The sequence below is a fragment of the Mus musculus genome, chromosome 5 (assembly GCF_000001635.26).
Source record: "Mus musculus strain C57BL/6J chromosome 5, GRCm38.p6 C57BL/6J".
NCBI classification, from domain to species: domain Eukaryota; kingdom Metazoa; phylum Chordata; class Mammalia; order Rodentia; family Muridae; genus Mus; species Mus musculus.
Window position 1 is genome coordinate 147,695,465 of NC_000071.6, and position 24,974 is coordinate 147,720,438.

A 24,974-nucleotide genomic window follows, 5' to 3' on the forward strand; every position below is an offset into this window, starting at 1 on the left:
TCTTGACTGTATGGGCGGAAATGAGAACACACTGCCAATTGTGTACCGTCTTTGGATGGCACTGCCAATGGAAGATGTCACAATTCTATCCTCAGTCATCAACTTCTCAAAATCACAGGCTGTGCCCAAGTGGCTCATTCAAGACTATGTTCATTTTGATTAATTTTGAGTGCCCGTGTGATTCTGCTAAAATGCCTGCTGATACATACGTCATTGTTAGCAAGGTGTATTGATCGATTCGGCCTCAAGGACCGTGTGCCAGATCCTTCAGACACATAGTCCAGCAAACACCAGAAGTTACTCTCTTTCACTAAGCGACAGCCTGAACATTTGGCAGTGTGAAAGATGGCAACCTAAGGAACATTCTAGATGAATGGAAAGTCTGCCAAGAACAGCAACAAGAGTGGCTTCCATCCTAGTCACACGTGGGTATGTCTCCACCCCCGGCGAGGGCCTCTGGAGTTTAATGACACAAGTGCTTCTTTAAGAGACATGTGACATGGCAGGGCTTACAGACATCAAGAGTATCTTTATCAAAGTTTTATGTCACTGAGAAGGAAAGTGACTGAGTTATGTCTGAGCTCTGGCCATGTGGTCCTGGTCCACTACCACGGCCCTAGAGGGAGCGCACAGCCAGGATATACACGGTCCTGATTTCTAAGGGATGTGGAAAATCTGTGATTCCAAACCACTCTTGTCCTTTATGATAAATGGTAGAAATCTATGTTTCTCTTCTATAAGAATTTCATCAACCCTAGCAAAATGTGACCGAAGCTGTGTGTAGACACTCCAGAAGGAGTTCTACGGAAGACCCATTTGAGGTAGAATTTTTCCAGATGCAATTCCACCTTTGACTACTGCTGTTTTCAGAAACTCATCTAGGCACTGCATGAAGCCCAAAGGTGCTGAGGCAGACTTGGCTCACACTTACGGGTTCATGGAATCACGTGAGACAAAACCCACCCAACCCATCAATACCTGCTGCTTCTGACCAGCCGCTCAAAGCGACAACTGTGGCAGGAACCAGAGACAATCCCTGGAGCAAAACCCACAGACTTTTCTGCACATGCGCACTCACTCGCACGCATGCGCATGTGAAGAAAACTCTGTGGGTCGGCATCCTACTGTCCACTTAAAACTCATAAGAAATCCTTCGACTTCTAGAAAGGACTGTCCTAAGCCAAATCCTTGCCCCAGAGCACCTAAGCGTGAACACAATCTTCTCCCTCCCTCGGGAGACGGAGGGGGCACAGGTAGCCTGAAACACTTTGTAAGAAGGAACAACTGAGAGGCGCGCCGTGAGCATTCAGTTCTTTTATGAGCCAGCATTTCATAGCTACTTTTTTTTTTTTTTTTTGAGAATTCTATTTTATCAGCAATTCACACTCAAATGCCATTTGTCCAGACCGTGTCAAGAGTCTATCCGAAGGGATGGCTTACATCAGTATCATCTGCCAGGGAAGACTCTGCCTGGCTGTGACCCAGAGGAAGCTGCTACCCTGACAGAACCCTGACAGAACTGAAGTGTCTCTCTGAATCTTCCCTGTCCAGTTATCAAGGCTGATTGAATTCCTTAAACCTATCAGTTCTCTCCTTCCGGGTCACTTCTAGGCCGCTAGGCACACACCAAACCTTAACTGGCTTCCCTGCCTCAGTCTGGACCCACCTGTCTCCTCCCACCACTGAGACTGAGGCGGGTTAAGACTGCCCTCTTAATCCTGCAACAGCAGGTGCCCCATTGCTTTCTGAAAAGCCTGCGGTGAGGGGCATTCCCTTGCTAGAGAAGAGTGGAGTAACTAGGTTAGGGGTGGGGATAAATGGTACCCTATAAACACAACCATTTGCTCCGCAAAAGGGAAATTTAACAGGTGTGAGAAGTCAAATTAGTGGAACTTTTCAGCCAGCCAACCAACTTAGTAGTCAGCTGAAGTAGTTAACCACGATCATTTGAATACTTAAATTACTCTAAGGCTGGCTTCCCGTGGAGGCTTGGTGGGCAGGTGTAAACTGCAGTGTCAGAGTGGAGACAACTAGTGTTCTGTATGCTATCAGAGGCTCTGCCCACATCAGAACTCAGCTGGCAACTGCCTGCGAAACAGGGGCCCTCCACTATGTCCTAAACACTCTCTGCTCGTCCACGGGTTGCATTTGGTAGTAAGTAGAAGCTATACGTGCCTGGTTCTTTCTTTCTCAACCCCCGGAAGCTCTACAGCTGCCTTCCAAAATAAACTTATACAAGGTCTCTTGTCGTTATAAGCCACTAAAATCAAGAGAGAATCTGCGCTATTATCAGAGAGAGAGGCAAGGTTTGTGTCTTACAACGGAAGCAAACCGCCGTGGGAGTAGTCAGGAAAAAAATGGGGGAAGCAGCCCCGATTTCCTCAGAAGAGAATAAATAAAAGTAACAAAAACAAAAATATAGGAAAGTTTTGGCAACTCGGGAGAGTTCCTGCTGTTCCAGCGTCTTGGCTTTAAGAAGCTCTGTGAGGCTAATCAGAACCTCCAGAGAAAGACAGTAAGGTAGGTGCAGATCCCTGACAAGGTGGCTACTGTTCCCCACGAATCCCATGGCAGCATCAGTTATCAGTCTTGGCACACTGTCCGACTAAGCCGACATTTATCCGCAGTATCGGTTATAACATTGGGTGCTAAGTTCCTGTCTTGCTTGGACAGCTGACTCTCGCTGTCTCAGGACTTCAAGGGCAGACAGGCAACTCGGTGAGAGCCTGTCCCTTAAATACGAAAGGGACACAGCTCAGTGACACTTGCTTGGTGGGCGTGCATACGATCCTGGACACAACTTCAGGACAGGAAAGGAACTGCAACTGACGGTAGCTAGAAAGAGGTGACTGTTAACAGCGTGCAGCTGATGACTGTCCCTTCAGACCAGTCCGGAAGCAGGATGATCACAGGAACCCACAGAAAAGACTCTAACTCTCCCACCCGGGGGTAGGCTCACAGTGGGTATTTTTCTATTGAGGCTGGTGGCTGGTTGCTTTTTGCTTTTTTGAGTATCTATTTGTTTATTTATTTACTGTTTGTTAGGGCTCTGTATGCCTGCATGATAGAAGAGGGTGTCAGATCTCATTACAGATGGTCCTGAGCCTCCATGTGGTGGCTGGGAATTAAAGACAGGACCCCTTGCCCCCCCCCCCCCCAGTCTCTGACTGAAGCACAAACTAATTTCATGTTACGATCTTTAGATCTCCTTAAGGAGTTTCCAGTTTCGGGAGGACTGAGCAAGGGCAAGCAAAAGGATGGCAGTTTGCCTCTTTGTTCTCAGAGGTCGTTTCTATTCCCGATATCTACTTCCCGAAGGTTCTGCAGTGCCTCCCTCTGAATCATTTCATCTTTCTCTAAGGACAGAAAAGGCAGCTCTGAAGGATGATGACCAAAAGGACACGTTTCTACCTTTGTCTTTTTCAGCATAATACACCTGTTCTTAGGTCACTAATATTTCCTCAGTGCGTGTGAATTGTGGTCAACTGTAGTCCACTGAAACAAATACAGAAAGTCTTAAGAGACAGTAGCAGCGTTGTGGCTATTAAATTATTACTTCGTTGTCTTTAATGACTTATTTTTAGTTTATGTGCATCAGTGCTTGTCTGCATGTATCTTTATGTGTCGTGTGTGTGTGTGTGTGTGTGTGTGTGTGAGGTGCCTAAGGACTGTGTCAGATCCTGTAGAACTGTAGGATCAGAGAGTTGTACCTGGATGTGGGTGCTAAGAATTGAACCTGGGCCCTCTGCAAGAGTAGCAAGTGCCCTGAATGGCTGAGCCATCTCTCCAGTTCCACACCCAGGAATTTACTTTCATACTGATTAACTTAGTGAAGAAAGCTGTCGAGCACACTCTGGTATCTCGTGTGTGTGTGTGTGTGTGTGTGTGTGTGTGTGTGTGTATCCCCAGTGATTTAAATGTGCCACTGACCTAACATGTAAGAGAATGCACTGTGCTGAAGGACCACCTCCTGGCATCTTATATTGAGTTTCTCAATAATTCACACATGGAACTCTGATCCCATCCTATCGTTCAGTCTAACTATAGCCAGACCCTGTTCTGGTATTATGGGAGTCAACTAAGTAGGCCACAATCTCTTCCCATAGGGAACATTAAACTCACTGGGTCTAGAATATTCTAGTTGAAGATGACTGACAAAAAGCGTTAAGATCTGTTTTGCAGGCTTCTGCATCTAGGCTAATGGCTCTCTGCTGCCCGGTTATACCACATTTACTAGGAAAACCATATATTCTCACCCAGGCACAGTAGATCTCTGACCCACTGCTAAACAGAGAGCACCAAAGGTAGGAGTCTTACCACTAACAAATATGTAGATTGAAGATTCCGCTTTCTTTTTCTTCGAAGTAGATGTAGGGAGGTATCTACAGGTGTAGAGGCCCGTGTGGTTGGCCTGCGCCGTGTCCAAGGTCAAGGTGCTGCAGAATTGCCTGTTATCCCTCCCACAGGCCGATGGGGGAGTGATGCTCAGCCTTTTGTCCTCCTGGCTCACGGTCGTGGGCAGAGACCATGAGTGGGCTGCCTCCCCTCTGCAAGCAGGCGAGAAAGGAAAGCACGGTCAAGGCAGGGGCCGGACTCAGTGCCGGCTCTGAGGCATCTACTTTCTCAGAAAGCCCTCTGCTTCATTCCGAGCAAGCCACAGAGTCAAAGGAGCTTTGGGACAATGGTCAGGATAAAGATGTGACGACGTCTGGGCATCTGGACATCGTTCCTTCAAGGTGACAAATCCTCTATGTGAAGCTTAATCCTGGGGGCCACTGAAGTCACCCCTCCTCGTCAAGGAGGGAGTCTGATTTTGGAATGTAGATTATTACACCCATACCCACACCGCCACTCACCTGCACTTGAGAAAGAGAGTCTGGCCTGCTTGCATGACATGCTGGGTGCCTTTTAAACTCAGTTCAGGCACTTTTAACTTCGACCCTGAGCCATATCCTATAAAACAAACAAAAAATTAAAATGTGTTATTTTTAAATGGTTTATTGCCTCTTCTAAAAGATGAATTTCTTTCTTTAGTCATTTATGCAAAGGATACACTGGATGCAAGTTTCTCTTTGTTCCTTTGTGTCCTGGAGACAGGGTCTCACTAATTAGCCCAGGCTGGCCTGGACTTCATGACAAACCTCTTACCTGAACCTCTGTAGTGGTTTGAATAAGAATGGTCTCCATAGACTCACATGTTTGAATGTGCTTGGCACAGGAAGTGGCACTATTAGGAGGTGTGGCCTTTTGGAGGAGGTATGGCCTTGTGGAAGGAAGTGTGTCGCTTTGGGGGTGGGTTTTGAGACACTCCTTCTAGCTACCTTGGAGAGTCTTAGATCAAGACGCAGAACTCTCAGCATCTCCAGCACCATATCTGCCTGCACGCTGCCATGCTTCCTGCCATGATAATAACGGACTGAACCTCTGAACCTATAAGCCAGCACCAATTAAATTCTGTCCCTTATAAGAGTTGCCTTGGCCATGGTGTCTCCTCACAGCAATGGAAGCCCTGACTAAGACAATCTCCCAAATGTTTAGGTTGCAAACGTGAGCCACCTTGTCCGGTTGTAGCTTCGGGATGTCACTCATTCGATAGCTAAGCAATATCTGGGGCCAGCCACTGAGTTTTTTTTTTTTCTTTCTAAACTGTTTCCTCCTTTGGAAAACTAATTTTAGAGTCAAAGTCAGCTTAGAAGCTGCCTGTCTTATCCTGCATAATCTGAGCCTAGTCTTGCATGGTCTGTGTCTTGCTTAATCCCTCCATGGTGATGGGGTAAAATGACTTATTCTCTTGCACCAGACAAGCCCACTTCAGGTTGCTCTGCTTCAACAGAATAAGGCACATGGAAGTAGCTTATGATCTATGTATCTTTATATAATGTGATGATGACACCCATCCCAGGGATTATCTCTGTGTCTCTCTGTCCATCTGACTGTCTCCCTGTCTCTGTGTGTGTCTCTCTCTCTTCTCTATGAGCTGGACTGAATACTTTTAGATATACGACTCCCATTTGGCCTCTCAGGTCACGTGGCTCTCTGAGCTATGTTCACTAGTGTTTCTCTTCATCTCGAAGAGTACATGACTCTTCCAAACTCTGGAGTGCAGAGGTGGCCTCTTTTCCCTCTTTCTGACTGTGCAGAGAGGGTGCAGGGTCAGAGCTATGCTGCACAAGAGGCTGATTCAGCACCTACCACGTGGTGGATTCCCCCCTCCCCGCCCCACACCCAGCATAGCTGCTGTCAGAAGATATTCTATTCCATATGTAATTGTGGGAGGGAAGATATTAAGTGAACATTATATTTTCTAAATGTTGCTAGTGGTAAAATTAATATTTTAGAAGGTATCTTCAATTGGTAAGAGTTACTGGTATCACATTATTCATAGATGAAATGACAGGACACTAATGACTTTAAATAAATTAAAACCAGTTTCATATAGTGGTGTGTTTTATAATGTGGTGGCATGGTGTGGCAGGAGGAGGCTCCTTAGCAGGCTCAGGCTTAAGCATCGCCCCCCTACCCCCCAGGTACCAGCCATATGATGGGTCTAGCATAAAATGTTTATGCTAGAAGGAGTTGTGTGAAGGAAGTAGAGACAGAGAAAGGAAGAGGGCAGAGAAGAACAGGAAGAGAGAGAAGAGAGAAGGAAGGGAAGAGGCAGGACTGGAAAAACATGAACAGAGGGAAAGAGGGGAGAGAGAGGGAACAGAGAGAAAAATGGAGGGGAAGAAAGAGAGATCAAAAAGGAGGAAGAGCAGGGAGAAGGGGAAGAAGGAGGAGGAAGAGGAAGAGGAAGAAGAAGAAGAGGAGGAGGAGGAAGAAAGAAACTCCTTTTATAGCAAGTCAGGCTCTTAACTGGCTGTTGCCAGGTAACTGTTGGGCAGAGCCTATAAGGGATGCTAACATACAGACCTAGTTTTCCTGCCCCTCAAACCACATAAAAGTCAACTCTCTTGGATACATAGGAGCAAACTTTGTATTTTAATCTTTTTTGAGTTTCCTGGTGCGATGACACCCCACCCCCACCCCCGCCAAGAACAGTAGGTTTTCCTAAAGCCACAGCTAATAGTTGGTAACACCTACCCTCCCCCCCCCCAAATTTTCAGGCCAGAATTGCCTCTGCCCATCTTGAGTCATGGAACTTTGTGGTTTAATTGAGCAATTGTCTCAGTGTTGGCAAGGACCCTGCGGGAAAGTCTGGCATCAACTGTAACCATTACCTAACTACCCGTTAGGTAGATTTGATCAAGCTTTCCCTGCAGGAGAGGCCATGGGGAAGAGGCTTCCATTTTTCCCAACTTGGGGTGTTCTAGTTGTATTAATCTTTCGATTGGTATTCTATTTGTATTAGTTCTTTCGAGGGTAACTTAGAGTGGCTAAATGCCTTGATTCTTGTCAAGGGAACCTTGACACTTCAAGGCGCATGCTCGCCGAATAAGAAGCACCGTTAAGCAGTTCTCTTAAGGAACAAACCCTCCAGTATACTCTCTGCTCTTTGCGCTGTCTTCCGACCCAGACACCCCCTGAGTGAGTGATTAGACACGCTGGAGGAAAGTGGGGTTCCTTGGAAATCTTGGGGTGGAAATGCTAAGAAAATTAATCTTCACTCTGGAGTTTATCATTAACACCAATGAGGTCTACAAGTTGGGTAACCCAGCCGGTTCAGAAAAGGAGGGAGAGCTAGAGAGATGCTCAATGGTTAGAGCACTGGCTGCTCTTGCAGAGAACCCAGGCTCCATTCTTAGCAACTATATGGTGGTTCACAACCATCTGTAACTCTAATTCCAGGGGATCCAGCACACTCTTTTGGCACCCATGTGGTGCCCAGGCATACATGCAGACAAAATACCCATATGCATATTAAAAAATACTTTAAAAATGTATTTAGAAAAGGAAGTATAAGGATACGATATTTCTGAGCTGCTGAACCCTTTAATAGCATTCTTCAGTGAACAGGAAAGTAGGCTCACATCAGGATTGGCAGGAACCAGATATGTTGGTACCTGTCTATACTCCCAGCATTCGGGAGACTGAAGCAGAAGGGTTGTGAGTTCAAAGCCAGCCCAGCCAGGACCACACAGTGAAAACCCTTCTCATCAAACCTACAAATATAGCTTAGCAGAAAATTAATAAGGGAAATTTTTTCCCTAATGCTTCTAGAAAGTAGTATCCATCCATAAAACATTTATTAGAGGTGGTTGATGATCTCTGCCTGAGTAATAATGGTTCAGCGACTGGCTTTGGAGCATCGGCTGCCCATCAGTCACTCCCTGCGTCACTAGTGATACCTGCAGCAGATGCATCCCTGCTCAGGGGCTCCCGCAGTAACTCAGAGCTGGGCTGCCCCTTTCGACAATAAAGCAACAGGACATTCCATTTTCAAGGGTGGAGCACCCTGTGGTAATGATTCCCATAGTAAAGCTTGGGTGGGTGTCAGAACTTTCCACTGTTGGCCACAGTAGCCTTGACATGCGATTTAAAGAAATATTTTTTTTTTATCCTTTGACATCAAAGCCAACCGTGAGATGGGAAGCATAGAGATCTTTTTTCCATCAGGAAGAGTATTGTTTAACATAATAATGGAAAATTTCAATGCAGACTAGGACAATGGGCTTAGCTATATACTATTATAACTATAATATATAATAAATATAGAATATGGAATACATTATATAATATCATATAGCAATATATTATGTTATGTATTAGGTATTATATATTATACACTATACACCATATACTATATATTATATATGTTAATTATGGTACATCACTATAGCTAATAGCACTAAACATACCAGCATGTTGAGCTTGACACAGTAGTATGTTTGGGAGGCAGAAGCAAATGGATCTCTTTGAGTTTGAGGGCAGCCTAGTCTACATAGTGATGCCCTTTCTTAAAATAAAATAAAATAAAATAAAATAAAATAAAATAAAATAAAATAAAATAAAATATTCCAAAATGGAATGCATCTTTGACTTCAGCAGAGTGAGTCCACTTCTAGCAATGCACGACTTTATTGTGAAACCAAATCCAAGATCAAATGGATGAATCTCCCTCAAAAGTTCCCCAAGGCTGTGTGCTGAGGGACCAGACAGCCTTACAAGGGTCTAAGTATCAGATAAGAAACCGTGACTCGGTGGATACCAATACTCGTTGCTTTTGGAGAGGACCAGGGATTGGGGCTCAGCACCCACACCAGGGGGTTCAAGATCAAGTGTTAACTCCAGAGCTGGAGACTCTGGCCTGCAAGGGCACCTGTGCCCACATGGTGCATAGCCAAACACATAGACACCAGTATTATTCTCTAAGGGAGGCACTTGTCCACAATGGAATACCACAGTTTTGTTCACAGTGGGAAGTATATACCACAGTGGGAACATGGGCCTAGCAATGGCGTGTTCTGCTTTGTACACATAGGCTATGGTGTTCACACGATAGAGACTTTGTCTAAAATGCATTTCTTACAATATATTTCTTGCCATTAAACAACAGCTGTGTACATCATGAAACACCCATTCTTCTTTGATTCAGAGTCACCCACCACCTCCCTTCCTGGCTCTGATCCTAACAAGCAAGCCGGTGGGACTCACATGAACAATTTCTTCCAGCCTCTGACCTCTGTGACCTTTGACTCTGAGGTCGCAGCTGTTGATGACAAATTAGAAATCCCAATGTTTAGGCTGGGCCTGATGGCGCACACCTTTAATCCCAGCACTTGGTGGAAGAGATAGTGAATCTCTTTGAGTTTCAGGCCAGCCTGGTCTACATACTGAGTTCTAGACCAGCCACAGCTACACAGAGAGACCCTGTATAAATCATTATCACCATCACCACCATCTTCACATGCTGAAAATATTTATGCGTAATAAAAAGGCTGATAGCTCAATTTGGAAAATCCACCTTGGGTCGGAACAGACATTTTCCCGAAGAGAATTTGAAAAGATGAAGAATGCCATTAGCCAGCAAGAAAACAAAAAGCAAAAGCCACTCTACTAAACTGCCAGGATGGTGGAAATTATAAGAGAAGGGTGATGACCCTGTGTTGTCACATGAGCAGGTAGAGAAATTACAAGCTGGGTCACTGCTGATTGGATTTTTTTTTTTAAAAAATGCAGCTACCTTGGAAAACAGTATAGTAGCCACTCAAAAGTCCCAATAATAAGTTAACCATGGGTTAAAAGGATTTTCCAGCAATTACTCTCCTAAATACCTACCCTAAAGAATTGAAAATACACAGCCACATACAAACTCAGACATAAGTGCACATACTGCTCTTGCAGAGGACCCAAGCTTGTTCCCAGGACTCCGGGGGCTCACAACCACCTGTACCTCCAGCTCCAGAGGATCTGATGTGTCTGATTTCCTTGAGAACCTACACTCACACACACACACACACACACACACACACACACACACACTCGTGCACACACATGTACATGTATGCACATAAACACATGCATGCATGCACGTGTGCACACACAAACAAGCACAAACACGCACACACATACACACACATATGCACATAGACACATGCACAATGCACGAACACACACATACAAACACATACATGCGCACACACATACATGTATGCACATAAACACATGCATGCACGTGCACAATATACAAGCACACACATGCACATACATACACATACACATGCATGCGCACGCAAACACACAAGCATGCACACACGCATACACACACCATACATATATATATTTCAAAAGAAAATACATCTTAACAACAAAGCTCCCCAGGAGTTACATTTGGGGTTCACCTTCAATTTTTAGGGTTAAGAGAAACAGCTTACCCTTTATGTAGTAACATCACAATTTATGTACAAGTTTTACATCACCCTGGGGTAAATCCATCCTCACTGCCTACCCCATCACAACACTGCAAGTCTACTGTTCATTTGCATATTTAAAGGGGAATTTCTAATCAAATTGAGTCACACCGACAGTTCAGTTGTTGACAGGAATTTCTTAAGAAAACTACTACTGTTTCATTCGATATAAATTTTTTTGTTTGTTTCTGCCAGGCATGGTGACACACCCTTTCAATCCCAGCACCCCACAGGAAGAAGCAGGCAGGTCCCTGTGAGTTTGGGGACAGGCTTGTTTTACACAGTGAGTTCCAGGCCAACCAACTATGCAGTACAGCTTTGTCTCAAACAAAACAAACAAAAACAAAAAGCCTGACTTCTAATTAATTGGTTTCCAACTCAAAAGCTTTGTAGATATATTTATTTCAGATGTGAAACATCTGCTTTTCATTGTTCATACTATGTTTTCAATAGAACATAATCCTACATGATAAATGGCCTCTTTATCTAAATATAATTCAAATATCATGTTTCAAAAAAATTGAGCTAAAGACAATGCGTCATCTCTCAAGGTTACGTGAGGTCAATTAAACACAATTCATAATAAAGGAAGGCTCCTCCCGTCAAGATGGAGCTTATTAAAAGCCCACATCCCATAAGTCTAAATATGGTGGGACTCTTGTGCTGGTGTGGGTGGGGAGAGGGGGTGGGGGCAGATTTGGAGTGAAAATGGGGTACAGGTGTGAATTTCTAGAAGCTACTGAAATTTGTATTTGAGAATCGAAGTCCTCCAGAGCTGTGGGATTTAATAGATTAAGTCTAAGCCTTAATCCCACATCACAGCTCTGCTCTGCTCTGCCCTTCACAGGTCCTGGGAAGCTGTAACTGGAAACTGTAACAGTTCTAACTACTGGGGGAGCCCACTGAGTGAGATCTTCCCATCTGAGTCGCCAGAAGATGGAGACAGGCTACAGGGCCCATGTCTCACCTGCAGAGATGAAGGGAGAATTAAAACAAAAGTCCCAACTGCGAACCCAAAACACTGAGTCCTTCCTTCCAAACTGGCTTCATTTATCTATTTGGTTTTGGTACCGGGGTGAAACGCAAGGTCTCATTGCATGCTGAGGTCTGGCTCCATCACTTACCTACCACCCAGGCCCCATTTGTTTTAATCAAGGCTTTAAATCAAGGACGAAGAAGTTAAGAGAAGGGTGCTCATTGGAGTACATAGTGATGCCTCTCTCTCTGTTTAAACTGCCGGGCCAAGAGGTAGCAGGAGGAATGGGGGAGGTTTTTAATTATACTCTTCATTCAGTTCAGAGGAAGGGAAAGCCCCTCCCTAGCTGGGATTCCCAAACTGAAGTCTGTTTTGGAGGAGCAGGAAGCTGAGACTCAGTGCTGACTAATCCTTATGGAGGAGAGATGACTCATGACTTTACAATGGGCAAACTCACCACACAGAGCATCTCAGGATAGCTACTGAACTTACAGCTCTCGGGGTCCAGAGGAGGCCCTGAACGTCTACAAAGATGCTGATCAGAAAGCAAGAATGTGATTTGTATACAGTTCTGAATCCCAGTGACTCGCTGCTCACCTTAAAGTCCTATATTAGACTTATTTTTACCACACTCAATCCATGTAGAAAATTCACCAGTGTCTGGCAAGGTTTTTGCTATTTCTAGGTAAATCCTCGAATCACTAGGACTCAAAAAATTGTACTCTGACTTTTTTGTATTTATAGAAACTTGAAATAGCCATATATCATTTGCATCTTGAAACTTTGTGCCACAAATCAAGTCAAGAAGTTACCTAAGGAGGCCAGGGTTAGCTTGGTGGGTAAACACACTTGCTTGCACAAATCTGATAAATTGAGTTCACTCCCTGGAACCCTGGTGGGAGGAGAAATGTGTCCCAAAAGTTGTCCTCTGACCTCCACATGTGTGCCGTGATATGCATGTATCTGTACTTACATGTATACACACACATGCACACATGCAAGATACACAAACACACACACACACACACACACACACACACACACAACATTTAAAGAGGTTATTTAAATGCATAATGCAAGCATACCACAGCACACATGTGGAGAATTATATTCACACCAAACAAGTCCCACGAGAAGTCATGATCTGCTCTGGTACAGTCTCACTTGCTCCATCCACAGGTCGGCAAACTTACTCACCTTCCTGACATCTTTATAAAATGTTTACCAAGAGAGAAATCCCCCAGCCTCATCACATTCTGACTGCTGATGCATAAGAATGGGGCCAGGGGCCATGTCTGCAGTGAGTCCTGGAGTTTTTTTTTTAAACCAGACACTGGTTGCTCTGAGGGTCACAGGTTAACCCCCATCCATCATTAGCCCTGTCACCAGCTACCATCAGGAGCCTACCCCTCCAGTGACCTATAGTCACAAACAGCTTCTTCTCATGTGACGTCGGAATTAATTGAGTTGACAGGGGGGGAAATGTCACTCTGACCAAGTGGATACCTTTCCCCCCAGATGTTCTCCTCCCACGAACTCTTCTTTAATTGAATGAAACTGATCTCCACAGAGTCTACCCATGTGTCCTTTCGTCTCATGGTTCTGTGTCACACAGAAGGTTCAAAGTCTGGTTAACAGGACATGAAACATGGCTTGTATTTAGTGGTGAAACCCATCAGACCTTCACCTAGTTGTACAAAGGGGCCGGGAACAGAGACAAATGCTCCCTAAAACTGCACAGGGTAGATTTCATTTTAGCTCTATCTTGGTTTCCCTTGCCAGCAGCAGCAAGTCCACTCCATTCTGTTCACCCCCCATCTTATATTCTTCCCCAGTGCCACAGCTCAGAGCACGGGAAGCTGGGCCCGGATGTCACATCATACAGAGCAGGTCGTAGTTGCTGCTAAGTGCTGTGCTATTGTTCAAGGTGAAAGTCACACATCACTCCAGGTGAGAACACACGCATTTCTCATAAAAGTAACACCACAGTAGCAAAGATAGCTCAATGGTGTTGTTGCAACAAACATATAATATATGTGAAGTGAACATGTATGAACATATATGCAATGTGTACAATGCTTTGGTCAGCTGATGCATCCTGCAGGTTCCATTGGGAATCACGGTTTCTATACAATGGTCCAGAACCAGTCACAGAATGCTGTGGGTGAAAGAAGACTGGGTAGGATTGCATTGTTAGGTGTGAGTAATTGCCCTAACGTGCCTGAGTTGTCCTACATATTAGAAGGACAGCGGTCAGCCGTGTAGAATTATAAATCCCAGTTTGGAGAAAGGTGTCCTCCATCTCCTCTGTAAGCAACAAGTTACTAGGCTGAAAGCAGAGAATGGTACTTATGATGCCGAATTTCTTCCACCCCTTACTGTTCAATGCCCAAATCTCAACCATACATACACCATGACAACAGTTAAGCTGGAGAGATGGCTCAGGGGTCTAGAGCACCACCTGCTCTTCCAGAGAACCAGGGTTTCGTTCCCAGCACCCACATGGTGGCTCAAAACCATGTGTAACTCCAGTTCCGGGGGATCAGACGCCCTCTTCTGGTCTCCATGGGCACTGCATGCATATGGTGCACATTCAAACAAGCACAACACCCATACACATAAAAATTTTAAAAATAGCCAAAGCACATTTTATTCAAGTTTTAACTCTGAATCCAAATTAATGCCTCTTTGTGTAGTAAAAATGAAGATCAATTGCTGTGCATGTATGTGTACATGCATGCATGTGTGATGTACTGAGCTATTCATACAAGAAAAAGCCAGAAAAAATTAGTAAAACCAACACAAAGTTTCATCTTGTTTTCTTCAATAGCTCCGCCTTTATAATCTAGAGTCCTTTGGAGTTGACTCTCTATACAGGAGATGTTTTAAATCCATTCATTAAAGGGTGTGTCTGTGCATGTTTATCTATATGGGTGCACATGTGTGTGGGTATGCCTGCGTGTGGGTTCATGTGCAGAGGGCAGCCCAAGGCTCACGTCCAGAATCATTCTCAATTGCCCTTCTTACTCACTGGGGCAAGGTCTCTCAATCAAACACAGGCTCACCTATATGGTCAGTCTCTCTAACTAGCATGCTCAGGGGATCTCCTGTTTCTGTCTTCCACGGCTGGAGTTGTCGGTCAGTCACCATGCCTGCCTGCCTGCCATCCGTCAGTCACCATGCCTACCTGCCACTTACATGAGTTCTAGGGACCCAAACTGTGATTCTCAGGTTTGCACGGCAAGTGCACTCGCCACTGAGATACCTCTCCAGATATGCATGCATATCTTAGAAAACATTAACAGAGTCTCCCTATGATGTGCAGGCTGGCCTAGAACTCACTATGTCACCCAGAGAGAGTGGAATTGTCTTCCCTCCTCCACATCCCGAGGCCCAAGGTTACAAGCGAGCAGCAGCATCACAGGTAAGCCAGTGAACATATCTGAACATACACAGAGAGTGGGGTAAGTAGTAGACAATACCGGGTTCTCTCTTTGTATTTTGTTAATTAACATGTGTGTGTGTGTGTTTTCACATGACATGGTGTTTGTGTGTGTGTGTGTGTAGGCCATAGAACAACTTGTAGGAGTTGGGTCTCTTTCTCCACTACATAGGTAGGTGTCAGGGATTGAACTTGGGTAGTCTGACTTGGCAGCAAGCACCTTTATCCACTCGAGCCATTTCACTGGCCCCTGATAACTTTCTCAAAAGCCCTTATCACTTAACAGGGACAACAAATAGGCCAATGTATACTGCACCACTGGGGCCAAATACCTACGACACCCTAGTGAGGCAAACACACATTTCCTTTTAAACTCTCCTGCCTCTTAAAACTCTCCCTTCCTTGACCTCTTTGCTGAGAGGAGAAAACTTGGTTTCACCTTCTTTGATTCTCAGATGTTTTGAGTCTGGGGTCTACCTTGGCACCAGGAAAAAGTCATAAGTAAACACTGAGGTCATGTTGTGGTTTCTGAAACAGATTGTCGGTGGCAAATGTCTGCGGAAGATTCAGCAACGAGGAGAGGAACAGATGACCCTCGTATGAGGTGTGTCAGCTAGGACTAACATGCCCTGGCCATCTCTGTTCATCTACTCTATACCATGGATGGCCCAGAGTGAGAGGAAAGAACTCTTGACCAGAATGTTCTGATCCAAGGCAGGGAAAGCAGAGGTGTCGCCTGGACTCTTGGGTTGTGTTTGGTGTACCTAGGGTCTGTGCTGGGAACCTTCACCTGCAGACAGAACCTCAGCAGAAGAACCTGTCTCCAAGCCAGCATCCAGGAGGACAGTTCTTCAGGGGTGGACGGCTTATGTTCCCATTCTCCCTCCTGGGTCTGGTGTCAATCAAGAGAACATAGCCAGCTCAGCCCAGGCTGAGAAAAGAAGATGGACTGGACCCGGAGGATGACCAACAAAGCAGAAAAACAAATTGTCACACACATACACAAACACACACACACACACACACACACACACACACACCGTGGAAGAATTATTTCCACTCCATGGTGTGTTCTTACAACCTCTTCCACTTGCATATTTACATGTTTAGATGGTGAACAGCAGGGGCCAAGACTCCTGCAGATGCCTCCGAGGCCCAGAAGAACTGCTTAAGACACAGCATGAGTCTGCCATCTCAGCATTTCCTGAGTGACAGGAGTCAGCGGTCCTCACCTGCCAGGGACTGTTACCAGCATCACAGCAGCAAAGATGGCTCTTTGGCTTAAATAGATTTTCCTGCCAAAGCTGACCTCTTAGGAAATGCCACTAGACACAGAACAGTTGATAACCAAGAAATCCAGAAGATCTCTGACATCAACAACCCAAACTCTTCACGCTTTGTGCTTTAAGCACACGCTATTTACCATTGTCAGTTCCAAACTCTTCACTTAACTCAGTGACTCACTTTCGTAAAATTTGCTATACTATTCACAGAACACAAGCATCTATTCAATGCTAAGCATGAGGCACAGTGAATTTAAACTGTATTTGTTCTCATAAAAAAAGGGGGGGGGGCTCTCACGATGGTTGCCATAGCACCTTCTGAGGGAACAGGTTAAAATGTCCCCAAGTAGAAGAACCTTCGTGGAACTTGCTTATGTAGACCAGGCTGGCCTCCAACTCACAGAGATCCACCTGCCTCTGCCTCCCTGCCTCCCTGCCTCCCTGCCTCCCTGCCTCCCTGCCTCCCTGCCTCCCTGCCTCTGCCTCCTGAGTGCTGGAACTGAAGACGTGTGTGTCACACACCTGGCAAAATAAAGAGTCTTCTAAGCATGCCTCTACTCTAGTTGGAACTGGGAGGGTGGTGGCTGGCTGTGGAGTTGGCATGAGAATTAAAGTTTCCAGGGTCTGTGTTTTTCATTGTGCAATAATGGGAGAAAACCCAGAGTTTCAAATCCTTCTGAGAACAGGCCTTCCTGTGACATCTCCCACCGAGTCTATCACCGAGTCAACAGTCTCCCCAGATAGGGACTGGGTCTCTTCAGTATTTCCAGGCCCATGTGCTTGAATTTGAAAACACTACATAACAGCAAGAACCCGTACAATGACAGTGGCCACAGCTCCAGACAAGCTTCATGTCTATGCTCGAGATTCTGCCACCTCTAAGACAACGATATATCTGGTCACCTGAAATTTCTGACGATTGGCATTCTTGTCTGTCACCTCAATTTCTCCAGTTCCCAAGTGACTTTGTGAGGAACGTGCCCTGCGTGGGGTCCTTTTCAAGGCAGAGGGAGATGCAGAGTGGGGAGGAGACTGCATTGAATTTCTGTATCAACAACTTGGGAGTGGCACTCCTTAGCCTCAAACCAGGCCACAGGTACTCAAATCCCATCCCAGGCTAGGCAGTCTCTCAGGCTGCAAGCACACCCACCTTCCCCGGTTCTCGTGGAACTCCCTATGGACAGGGCTCCAATGCTGTAAAAGTCCTTAAAAGACAGCACTACAGGAAAGCCTGGGCCAGCGGAAGACTTTAGCAGAAAAAAAGTTTTAAACCGTGTTTTCCAACAAGACAACCACTCATCGATCCCAGACCAAATGCTGTCTTTTCATCCACTTAAGTATGGTTTGGGTGAGGCAGAGACAGGCGGATTTCTGAGTTCAAGTTCAGCCTGGTCTACAAAGTGAGTTCCAGGACAGCCAGGGCTACACAGAGAAACCCTGTCTCGAAAAAAAAAAAAAAAAAAAAAAAAAAAACAAAAACAAAAACAAAAAAAAAACCAAAAAACCAAAGTATGGTTTGGGTGTTCCTAAAGCTAACTCAGGAAACAGTGGTAAATGTGGAGCGGAGTGCTCTATATCACTTTCATCTGAAGCATGGGACTGCATTTGGACACACTTTCTGGCTATTTCCTTGACACACAAACTGAAAGTCCTCAGCAGACAGCAGGACAGGATTTTCTCCAGGTTCTGATAACTGTCGTCTACTCTGGGGATGAAAGAGTGCCTGTCACTCTTGGAGTATTAGGACAAACAAGTTGTTTGTTTGTTTGTTTGTTTGTTTGAGACAGGATTTCTCTGTGTAGCCCTGGCCCTGGCTGTCCTGGAACTCACTCTGTAGACCAGGCTGGCCTCGAACTCAGAAATCCACCTGCCTCTGCCTCCCGAGTGCTGGGATTAAAGGCATGTACCACCACCTGGCCAAACAAGTTAATACTTCCTTCTCTTTCTTGACTTTTTGCTGACCTGAACAGAGAGAGAGAGAGAGAGAGAGAGAGAGAGAGAGAGAGAGAGAGAGAGAGAGAGAGAGAGCGCAGAGAGGACAGAATACCACAAGCTGCAGTTGAATCCAGTTGTCCAATGTTCAGAGTTGCTCAGTGTCCAGCCAGCTACAGCACAACACAAACACAAACACATACACACAAACATATATATATACACACTCTCACATACATACATATACACACACAAACATACACATATACACTCACACACATACACAAACATACACATACTCTCACACACATACATATACACACAAACATACATATACACACACAAACATACACATATAACTCACACACATACACATACACAAACATACACATACTCTCACACACATACATATACACACAAACAAACACACATACACATTCACATATACTCTCTCTCTCTCACACATACACATATATACACATACATACATCTACACACACAAACATCATATATACACTCATACGTAATCTCACATACACACACTCTCACACACACATATATACATATACACACATAAATATACATTCACACATAACACATAAACATATACACACTCACATATACTTACATAAACATATCTACACCTACATACACACATATACAAACACGCATAAATATACATGCACACATATACACATATACACAAGCTTCTAGCGTCATTCACTGTACAAGGACTCAACCTTGAAAATCAGCCCCAGACTGAAAACTGCCTCTACCAAAGGCCTTTGAACCACGGTCTTCCCACAGATGCCTTGGCCTTTTATTCTAATACCCGAAAACAAAACCTGTTGCCTTTTCTTGAGTCCCAAGGCTTCCCTCATCAAGCTATTTTAGGAAAATGTTGGGGGAGAGGGCTGGTTTTGAAGTCAAGAAAAACACATTTGAATTCCAGCCTGACCGATCCACAGTGTGTGGCTCTCAGCACGTTATCCAATTATCCCCCAGCCTCAGGGTTCCATCAAAGCTGAAAGCGCCGGTGGTGGATGGTTACCAAGAAGCCTGCATGCTCCACGCCTGCAGAGGAGTCCCCCTGAATCCGAATCTCTTCCTCTTCCCCTTCTGGGGGACAGAATGAGCATCCACCCTCACTCCGGTACCCAGAGCATTTACCTTCATGTATAATATACTTCTGGCCATGCCCCGCTTCACCCCTAGGAAGCACCAAGTCTCTTAGGGTGTAGGATGTAGAGAGTGCTTGCTGGAGGAACATGGGATTTCTGGAAACCGTCAGAGGGCAGCCCTGGCTTTTACTCCAGACCCTCTAAATGAGAGCTTTGCACCCTCGGCCCATGATCCTTTGCACATTGGAAGGACACTGTCATGCCATATTCTTAATGGCTTTTTGGGATCCTATTCTGATATCTCGATGAGTGTTCTTGGTTATTCACAATAAGAAAGGCCACAGAGAGAAAAGTCTGCTTTAATCGAGATCTTAACACTGTCTTCAACACACGGTAGTGAAATCTCCCAGGGTCACTTTAAGATGGAGTGGCAGTGGCTTCTCACATTCCTTGAGGATGGCAAAACTCCAAGGACAGACTGACCGGGGCAGCCCAGAGAAAACAAACACCCCCTCCCGGACCCCACGAAGGCTCTTTCTCCTTCTCTACTTTTCCGTTGGGTTGTGACACACCAAGAGGGGCTTCCGGGACTGACAAAAGCGGGTTCAGATAACTGCAGCTTTCCCTACTACCGGAGACAGACATCCCGTTTCCAAAGCCTGGTGTACGGAGGAGCGCTCCTGTTTCCACTTGGTACCAGTGTGGCGGCAGTAAAGGTAGAACCATGACCTCAGCACTGTTCTGTCAGCAGAAATCACTCAGTGCTGTGAGCCACCATACCTAACTCTGGGACCCAGTGAGATGTGTAAGTGAAAGCGCCTGACAGCTGGGGAGGTCGCTTCACACACACACACACACACACACACACACACACACACACACACACACCCTACCACAGCTTCTCTGTCTCTACAGAAGAGGGCCAAGGGTTCCATGGGCTAAGACTGCAAGAAGCTACAAAGCTGCAGGGCATGGTGGTAACTGCTCTTAATCCCAGCACTTGAAAGGCAGAGGCAGGCAGATCTCTCTGATTTTAAAGCCAGCCTGGTCTACAGCATGGAGTTCCAGGACAGCTAGGGCGATACAGTGAGGCCAGGTAAAGAGGCGGAGGAGGAGGAAGAGGAGGAAGAGGAGGAGGAGGAAGAGGAGCAGGAAGAGGAGGAAGAAGAGCAGGAAGAGGAGGAGGAGGGAGAAAGGGAGGAGTGAGGAGGAAGAAGAGAAGGAGAAGAAGGAAGGGAGAGAGGGAGGAGGAAGGCAGGGAAGGAGAAAGAGGAGGAGGAGGAGCAGCAGCCACTGCTGCTGCTGCTGCTGCTGCTGCTGCCTCCGCTGCCGCCGCCGCCACAGAGCTGCTAACACTCAGCCTCCAGGACCAGCTGGCTCCCTTACTGGAATCACAATCATCCTAAGAGGCTGCTCTGCCAACTCTGCATGCCAGGCTAACCCTGGCCTGTGTGTGACGAACAAGCTTTATGAATGGGAACCCCGTCCCATAGGTCAGAATCGAGTCTTTCTTGCCCAAGCCCCGTTGTAAGGGCCAAGACATTTTTTTAGCACTCATTATTATTTATCAGCTACTATAATTTTCTGGGCCAAACGCTAGCCAAGACGGAAAAGCAAAGTGGAAGTGTCAAATGGTGTTGCCCCTCCCCTCAGAAGAAGCCGCCTCCGCAGTCCAGGAACCTGGGCCAGGTCTAGCTTGGAGCAAAAGAATGTGGCAACGTGATGTAGGAATTCCAAAATGCGGGCCTTCAGACACCTTGCAGACACCGTACAGTGAACTGAAGGAAAGCTCCTGCCTCTGTGTGAGAGAGTCCCGGCTGCACCGAGGGAGGAAAGGCCACATGGGAGGGGACCCCAGTACCAAGTTCTCAGGGAAACTGCTTAGACTGTGTCTGTCCAAGAGACTCAGGCGGGAGCTAAAGGAAACCACCAGCAGAGGGCCCAGAAGTCTAACCTGCAGCACACTGAGATGTACGCAACTGACATGGGCCACCAAGTGTGGGGACCGCTGGCCATGCTTCCATAGATGGAAGATACAACTATTGGCCTCCAACCTGCAGAAACAAGGGGCTGGGCACTCTGTGTCTGAAGATAACGGCACCACTCGTGATCACATCGAACACCGATTAGAATCCCTAGTGTTCTCGAGGAAAGGGGCGCTGCTTGGGATCTGATGTCTAGCAAGGAGAATTCGAGCCTCACGTTCCCACAACGCAGTGGCTTTGGACAATGCAGATCCAACCATCGTGTATCAGCATTTTTCTCTAGCAGGTCCAGAAGTCAGTCACCCAAGTCAAGGGCACTGACCCTAGCCAGGGAGACAGAGTCGGGGAGTCTCCATACTAAAACAAACCATCAGTGAGTCTTCAGAGAGCATCTTGCAGGGCCCACTGGAACCACATGGGATTAGACCGATGTAATCCCAGGTATCCTGGGCAGGCTTATAATTTGTCCAAGACCAGTGATGAGTTAGGAAAAGGGGGGCTGAATGCCACGGGAAAGAAGATGGGTTTGGGAAACGCTGTTGGCTGTGTTGTCTAAATTAGCATTCACTTCTTGCTTCTAGCTCCTGCCATCCAACCATCAGAGCACCCCAGCTCTTAAAAGGCAACAATTTGTCTTTAGTCACATTGGCTGGACACACCCTGTGGCTTTGCCCTTAGTGTCTAGGTATTTCCTCTGTCAAAATCCACCGATGCATACTCTTTCCGGTGGGAATCCTATGAAACTGTTTCCTACCCCCAGTCCCCCAATCTAGACATGATCTATTTAGTGTCTGTTCCAGATTATCACTGGGGAGTTGCCTCCCACGTGCCCAGGCCCCGATAATGAGCCCTAGGGAGGCCTAGGTCCCCAAGGAGGCCAGGTATATCAGCCTCACCCAGAACTTGTTAGAAAAGCAAACAGTCAGGGTGGAGGAGATGGCTCAGGCAGCAAAGCGCTCTCCTGCACAACCCCGAGGACTTTAATTAAAGTGCTCTAAACCGCTGAGCCATCTCTCTAGCCCTAATGTTGCTTGTGGTTATCTCAACTGGCTATTGGAATCCTCTTGTAATTTAAAATCAATTCTCGGGTCTCACCAAAACCATGGAGCAAACTAGGTAGGGGTGCTGAGACAGTAAGCGGATTCTTATCGCTCCTCAAGTTGACTAACAGACAACCCAGGCTGAGGACCAGGGCTGTGCAGTTACAAAGATTCTCTAGCAATCCTTTGGCGGGTTAAGCCCTCATCAGGGTTTTTCTGGAAGTTGTCTCGAACTTGAGTGATTGATTTTATATTTGCGTATAATGAGAGCCAAGGATTTTTGGTCAAACCAGGTTCACTTGAGGCCTCTTTCAACAAAAGAATATGGTAATTGTTAGAGCGTTGCCTCTGTAGACTACATGGGTGGGTCTGTGGCTTGAAAGGAAATCCCATGTAGACCCCACCCATGCAATGGAAGGACAGACCTGCTGACCTGTGCCTGGGAGCAGTGTGAATATCTGTGAACAGACTCTAAAGTGTTGGCCAGAACGGCGCCACAGCAAGGCCAGGCAGAGCACAGACACAAAACACACCAGCCTCCCAGCCAGAGGGAGAACAGGGGGGTCTGGCAGTCACAGAACCAGGCAGTGATACCGCTGCTTTGTAACCAAACATTCTGGAAAATGGTATCGAACACCGCTGGTGTTCATTCCAGCATTTGGAAGCGAATGCCTCGCAGAGCTTCATTTCTTGTTAAAGCTTGGCTAGTTAATGCTGTTCTTACCATTCTCCACCAAATCCATGTTTTCTAAGACATCAGTCATTTGATTAGTTATGGCTTCCTTAGGATGACATCTATCTGCTTTGACTGGAGGGCTGGGTTAAGCCTGAGTCTGTGTAGAGAATAGGAATAGGATGCAGGAGTCCCACTGGCCATCAGACTTAAGGGGGAGCCAGGAAAGGCTTGTGGCTAGCCTGGCCTTTGTGTCTTAACCGCACAGCCAAAGGCCATCACTAGAGTGTAAGGGCAGAGAACCGGACCCTGGTATTGGAGATGACCACAAATCCTTCACTAAATCCATATTTCTCCATTTTGAATGTGGCAATAAAAAGCACCTGGGGATTTTGCAAATGACCAGTTCTTATATACTGTGAGCGAGTGTGTGTGTGTGTTTGTGCGCCTGTGTGTGCGTGTGTGTGTGTATGTGTGCGCCTGTGTGTGCGTGTGTGTGTGTGTGTGTGCGTGCACGTGTGCCTGTGTGTGTGTGTGCGTGCGCCTGTGTGTTCGAGAATGCATGCATACATACACTTAAACTGTTGGCTATTAAGAAGAGTGCTGGAGTGTGTTGTGAGCATGTACAGGGTTGGGGTACAGTAAAGACAGGGACCAACTTGAGCTCAGATCAGAGATACAGATCTATTTTTTTAAAAATTCAGTGATAGAGGCTAGAGAGATGGTTCAGAGGTTAAGAGCACTAGCTGTTCTTCCAGAGGACCCAGGTTCAATTCCCAACACCTACCCAGTGGCTCACAACCCTCTGTAACTCCCATTTCAGGGTCTCTGACACTCTCACACAGACATACACACAGGTAAAACACCAGTGCACATGAAATAAAAGTAAATATCTAAATGTAATAAGCAAAGAAATAAGTTCAGAGATTGTAGTTTTATTTTCAGCTATTGACCGGTTCTTTCCTTACGTTTAAGGTTTTAATCTAAAAACTTGATGTGTGAGGCTGGAGAGATGGCTCAGTGGTCCAGAGCACTGGCTGCTCTTCCACAGGTCCTGAGTTCACCTGCCCCTGGGAGCACCCAGATGGTGGTTCCTGACCATCTGTAATGAGGTCTGATTCCCTTTTCTGGTGCGAGTGAAGACAGAACACTCATATACATTAAGTAAGTAAAAAAGTCTTTTTTAAAAAAATGGTGTGCTTGTGTCTGCATGCTAGCCCTGTGTGGGGATACTTTCAGAAGACTAGAAGAAAGAATTTGACCTTCAGGAGCCGAAAAGGTGCCCAACATGGGTACTGGAACTGAACTCTGGTCTCCGGGGGGAACAACTGCTCTCAGTCATTGTTGACTCAACTGAGTCATCTCTCTAGCCCTTAATTTTCTTTTAATTGTTAACTGAGAAAACCACATGCTTATGGAGTAAGGTGTGATGTCCCACACGCATACAGCTATTGGGAACAATCTCATTAAGTAATCCCAGAGGCCCCGCGGGCAGGCAAGAACACATGAACAAACAGGAATTAAATAAAGCATACCTTACTCTAAGAGGTGTCCTTGAGAGGGCTGTGTGGTGACCCTACTCACTTATCCTCCCCAGCAACATTTCTGAAGAACTTAGAAACAGGCTCTTCCCCAAAGAGGAAGGACACATACAGGCAGCTAACATACAAAT

At 46.0% G+C, this 24,974-nt stretch overlaps 1 protein-coding gene across 6 annotated transcripts in view; it reads right to left on the reverse strand.

The window, feature by feature from the left end:
- The window catches only part of Flt1 (FMS-like tyrosine kinase 1), a 164,835-nt gene that overhangs the window by 133,861 nt on the left and 6,000 nt on the right, over nt 1-24,974 (reverse strand). For all 6 annotated transcript variants that reach the window (NM_010228.4, XM_011241000.3, XM_006504801.4 and 3 more), the window contains exons 2-3: nt 4,857-4,953; nt 4,318-4,547 (exon numbers count right to left, since the gene is read on the reverse strand). In NM_010228.4, the coding sequence (NP_034358.2) occupies nt 4,318-4,547; nt 4,857-4,953 (327 nt within the window). The remainder of the gene's footprint in view (nt 1-4,317; nt 4,548-4,856; nt 4,954-24,974) is intronic.